We start from the raw sequence: 6,000 nt of genomic DNA, 5'->3' as shown, positions 1-6,000 counted from the left end.
TAGGTTCGGCTCTACGTTAATTATGAATCTGGACACTTTTGTTTATATATATATATATATTATATATGTATATATAATTAATTAATTGAGTATATAACATACTGTATAGCGGCTCATTGCTGAAACATATGATTATGGTAATGTGGTCATGGCGACGTCAATAATAATTAAACATTCAGTTATTGATATAAATAAATCGTTACTGTACACTAAATCAACGTAGAAATAAAGTAAATGGCCGTTTTAAACAAAAAGGAATAATAATAATTATGTTGATTTTTACTCTTACTTTTATCGGTTTTATATATTATTTGCACGGTTCAAATATGTGCCAATCTTCATGTAATGATGGTGGATGTGCATACATCGACAAATATGGTGTTGATAGAGGATGTGACTGCACAATTTCCAAGGAACTTCAAACCGGAAACCAATGTGAATCATATGTGGATGCGTGTGAAAAAATATCGCCATGTAAAAATAACGGAAAGTGTGTCACATCGATGGGGAATTGGTATTGCGAATGCTCTAATAATTATTATGGAATAAACTGCAATTATTACAACAGTGCGTATATATTATATGATAAATTTAGCTATTTCTTTATTTATATTTATAAGCAGGGCCGGATTTAATGTTGTGGGGGCCCCAGGGCCCATACAAGATTGAAATATAAGATTTTTTAGTTGATCTACATGCTTTAAAACTTTAAAATTATATTACCGATGAGTTATTCTCTCATCATGCTATTAATTTCTTATCACGTCAATTTTGCTTATTGAACATAATTAATACAGATTTATATAATGTTAATACAATTAAAAAATAGTATATTGTTTTGCAAATTACTAGAAAAAAAAAAAGGTAATCATTTTGTGGGGGCCTCTTATTAATAGAATCTTGTGGGGGCCCCGGGGCCTGGGCCCCGTGGGCCCCCCCCTAAATCCGGCCCTGTTTATAAGTAAAAATAGGTAGCCAAGTAGACATAGTATGACGAAAAAATAAATAAATATTAAATACCATAGCCATGCCATGTTTAATACCAATGAGTTCAGAGAGACCATCTTGTTTGTATATTACGTATTATGACATGTAATGACTTGGTTTATTGAAGCTATAAATAGAGCGCACGTCGTTTTATATATATATCAAATATCAAAATAATATCAATAACCATAATAATTATATTTTCAATGCGCAGTTGACACCTCTACCACAGAGTCGGGTTAGAAACCAATACCGCCATGGAGCAAACAATTTTCGCCACTTTTTCCCTCCGCCCTACTCATAACCAGAAAATTATTTTTATTAACTAAGGGATATCGCTACAGTCATAATTTAAGTGGCAATATTCAGGCAATGTCTAATCTTGACATATTCGCCCGGGATCTATGTGTTAGTTGTAAATAGTTATTAGTGTGAGTGAAATTAAATGCGAGGATTGCTTACTTCCACACCAATACGACATCAGTACTAGGTAGTCGTAATCGTTGTCACGCATCGAATGGTTAATAAAAATTTATTTTAGGGTTCATTACTTTATAATATTATAGTTAATCACAATAATGTTAATTATGAGATGTTTTGTTGTAAGGTCATACATAAGTACAGTAGCAATTTAAAAAAATTATAATTCTCAAATACTTAAATATATCTAATATGAGTTATATGGTCTGTACCTCTGCACTCTACATGTAAAATTTACTTCCTTTATTTACTCTTATCAAATAAAAATACTTTTATAATACCAAATATAAATAATGCATTTATCATTTAAATTTATTTATATAAAAATCAGGAGATTATTAGTTTTTTTTTAACAGATTATATAGATAGTAGTAGGTATATTCCCCTCCCTGGTCGGGTCGCTAGCTATCCTCATCGCTTCCCGGTTTTGGTCAAGGGCAACCTCCGGTGCATATAGCCACAGGTAGGCTGGGTGGGCGCCAAGGAGAATACTCACTCGGCAGCTTTCCCCTAGACCAAGCGTCGGTCTTGCAACCACATAGTAGCTCTTGCTACGGCCACTCCGAAACCAAACCACTGACGATTAATTTAGGAACAGTGATTGGTAGACGATATTGCAGAGGCATATTTTTACTTTTGAGCTTGAATGATGTTATTTGGATTTCTGATAGGTTTTCCAGGGTGTCTTGGGTCTACAATTTCAGGCAATAAGCAATCGAAGAAAAAATTAGTTAATTTTGGCAACATATTATATTGTTGCCAAAAAAATGCTTCATACATATTTTTTTTTAGTTATGAATCCTTTTTTGGTCCATACGCAAAATATGGAATATTTTATTTTTATAGCATATAATTGCCCTTGCACTGGAAAATAATAGTTATACTTTTTTTTTTATAATCACCAAAAGTGCCATAAATTTTTATGTTAAAATGACTTTCGGGGATTATTTCAGCTGCGAAAAATGGGCATTTAATTTCCACGATTCAAAATAAATTTTTTATTACGATTGGGTGCTACACCAAGAAAAAATCTACACGGTTTAATTTTTTCCCCTAAATATTTTTCTAATTCCCTTAAAGCTACTTGGTCATTTTCACGACTATATTCTAATAAAATTGAGGGTGGATTGTGTTGTGTACAATAGACTTTTTGCTACATTTTCGCAACCAGCCAACGATAAATATTTTACTGAAGTTGGATACAGTTAAAGGTTTTCTCCTCGTTTAAAACCTTATTATGTTTTAATGCTGGTCAATTGTTTGACGTTCAATTTCTTCACATTTTTCACTAGGTTTTTCATTTCATTTTAAACTTCTTCTTTTTGTTTAGAAAATTCTTCCTCGTTCATATCTAGGTTACTGGCTTTAGTCCTGTATGAAATATCCGTATTATCATTTTTAAATTATTGTTTCCAAAATTGTTTAGTTTTGAATCTTGATTAGTTTTGTCTTTCTTGTTTTTCTTATCGTAAAATTTCAAGAAATTAAAAGTTAAATTTTATACAATGCTTTAGGTAACGAATATATTGGGCGTTTTATGTTTTTACTTACGGTAGCTAACATATATCTTGTATAATATGATTTTTAAAGCATAATTAACTTGTTTACCTCCTATAAATTTAGTAATTTTTAAATTAAATGACTCAACTATATTCAATGTTTCATAAAATTCATAATCTTGGGATATTATTAATAATAATATATGTATAATAAGGTGATAGGTTATATTCATTCTGGGGCACTCGGATCTTTTTTTACAGTCTAAAAACACCTTAAATTTAGCTTATTTTAACATAAAAAATACAATACTTTTTTGTATACAATTTTTATGAATTTACATCAATATTTTATGTTTTTTTAAAATAAATTTTTGATTAAACGAAATTACATAAAGTTTCCATTGACAAATTTAAATAATAAATAAATTGCAAACAAACACTTCCAAATATTTTTTGTTTTTACTACATAGACAATATTTATTATTTTTGTACATTATTATAGGTACCTGAAAATGTATACCTAATTTACAGCACACCCTTATCTATTCCGTTTATAGGATAGTGGTATTATTTCATAAATTAAGGTATATGGCGTCATTTTTATAGTATTTTATAAGTTCCTAGAACCTTCTAGAGTATTCTAGAATAATCTAGAATAATTTTTTCCCGCTTTTTGTACTTCCTGTTCCTTCATCATTACATGATATTGTGCAATATTTTTAAGCTTATAAATATGACCCACCATTGAATTTTTACTCATTCGTTGATAAACTGTAGTCGTTTTTAGTCGTCTTCAGTTGTCTAAAATATTCTATTGGTGTATAGGATATTTTAAAAGAAAACAAAATTATTCAGCCATTATTTTCTCACAATTTAAATATTAGATTTACAAATAAATTATTGGATTTGAGATGATGTTTTATGATTTAGATGCTGATATATTGAGTTTTGAAATGTTGAATTTAAATCCCAGTTTTTGTGTATATTGAATTGTTATCCCAGTATTTGTAGATGTTGGTTTGTAATGATAGCTTTTGACAGATGTTGGTTTGAAATGGTAATTTGTATAGATATTGTAAATATAGCTAGTAAACTTACACTCAAAATAAATTGGTAGTTATAACATCTATAATATGATTAGTAGTAATTTATAACATCTAAAACTACCCAGACTTTTCTATTTAAGTACCTATCAATTCACTTTTATTATAGAAACACTGAGCAGTGATAAACGCTTCATAAATTAGTAGTTACTTATTCATGATTAGTAGTGGTAAAATATTAGTAAGTTATAACATCTATTACTACTCAGACTTTTCTATTTAAGCATCAATTTACTTTTACTATAGAAATTTTGAGTAATGATAAATGAATTATCAAAACAATTTTTTTTTCTTCATATAAATGAATCGAAATAATAAAATTATCTTTCTTTCTGAAAAGATAAATAAAGATGAGATATTATTTCAGTCTTTAAAATCAGGAGACATTTATTTATGTACAAAATGTCAAAGTTTCAAGAGAACTGATGAATTATTTAGTAAAAATCAAGAATGGTGTAACGCTTGTATGAAAACCTTGCTTCAAAGTCTTATTCAATTAAATTATTAGCTTCAAATAAAGGTATTAAGGAAGCTAAAGGAGTAAGAAAAAATATAGTTAAGAATGTTATAACATATGATGATTATAAATTATGTTTAGAAAAAATATATGTAAAAATGTAGAACAGATACGTAGTGAAAAACATAAAATTAGTACTATAAGGCAAAATAAAATAGGATTAAACTGGTTTGATGATAAAAGACATTTAATTAATGGAAAAACCGATACATTGGCACGGGGTCATAAGAATATAGGAATAAATAGAGAAGATTTTATTAATCACTTAAAAACTATTAATAAAACTATTTGTTTGTAATAATATGTTTTTATCTATTATTCAAAACTATTCAAAACTATTTAAAACTACCTATTTAAAACTATTTAAAATTATTTAAAATTATTTAGAACTATTTATAGCTATTTAAAATTATTTAGATATTTATGATTTCAGGATTAAATAAGCGACAAATTCATTATTTTTTATTTCATTGCCATCTTGATCAGAGATAAATAATTTAATATATTTAAAATCTATTACATTTAGAGGAATATATTTAATAGCATTAGCTATACATTGTCCTTCAACATCACATTTGATTACAGATAAGATATCATCATCTCTATGTAGATATTGTTCAATTTTATGGTTAGAAATAGATTTTTCAATTATGTCACAATGTATTTACAAAAGTTTATTTATAAAATATTGACCAAGTATACTATCCGACGCAATATGATTATAGACATATGTATCATCAAATCCTAACTAAGCCTTAGATTTTCATCCAATAAATAATAATCCATAGATGTAATTGTTATATAGTTATTTGTTTGTTGGATTTTTATATTAGATGGTAGTAATTTATTTAATTGATCAATACTGTAATTTTTCTTTTCTATTACAGTTTTGATATCTTTTGTTTCAATAATCCCATTTATATCTTTTAAGAAACTTTGTGTGTAAAATGTTGGAGTTTTTAATCCTATTACTGTGTAAGCCATGTCTGGTGCTGTATACTCAATGCCAAATTCTGTTCCATTCCCTTTAGGCCATGTTTTATTTATAGGAATCATCTGTTTTTTAAAGTCTCTAATGTAATCAAAACCTAAACGATTTGATAAATATTCATCAAAACATAGGCCAATTGAGGCTGTAATATTTATAAAACCTTCAATTAATTCAAGACTTATTTTAGGAAAATCAGCCACAAATTTAGCTCGGAATGAATTAAATGCATTTTCAATTTCACTTAATGAATATACACCTATAAATATTGTACTTAACGGGATTTGACCATTTCGACCTAATTTAAATTCACATTGTTTCTCTATATTTATATATTTTTCATCTGAAGTAGGATAGTAAATCATTCTTTTGTTACTTGTCTTTATAAAATTTATATCTTTAAAACCCAGATATTTTTTTAAGTTT

General features: G+C 27.6%; 1 protein-coding gene across 1 annotated transcript in view; it reads left to right on the top strand.

The window, feature by feature from the left end:
* Window positions 1-269: 269 nt before the first annotated feature.
* LOC149054621 (polycystin family receptor for egg jelly-like) overlaps window positions 270-6,000 on the top strand; it is a 266,701-nt gene continuing 260,970 nt past the window's right edge. The window contains exon 1 of the mRNA XM_089230158.1: window positions 270-567. Within this exon, the coding sequence (XP_089086284.1) occupies window positions 270-567 (298 nt within the window). The remainder of the gene's footprint in view (window positions 568-6,000) is intronic.

The sequence above is a fragment of the Diuraphis noxia genome, unplaced genomic scaffold (assembly GCF_037042655.1).
Source record: "Diuraphis noxia isolate RWA-SAM2 unplaced genomic scaffold, SU_Dnox_SAM2 contig0006, whole genome shotgun sequence".
In the NCBI taxonomy this organism is placed as follows: domain Eukaryota; kingdom Metazoa; phylum Arthropoda; class Insecta; order Hemiptera; family Aphididae; genus Diuraphis; species Diuraphis noxia.
The sequence above is the reverse complement of the archived record's forward strand: the minus strand, read 5'-3'. Positions and strand labels throughout refer to the sequence as shown.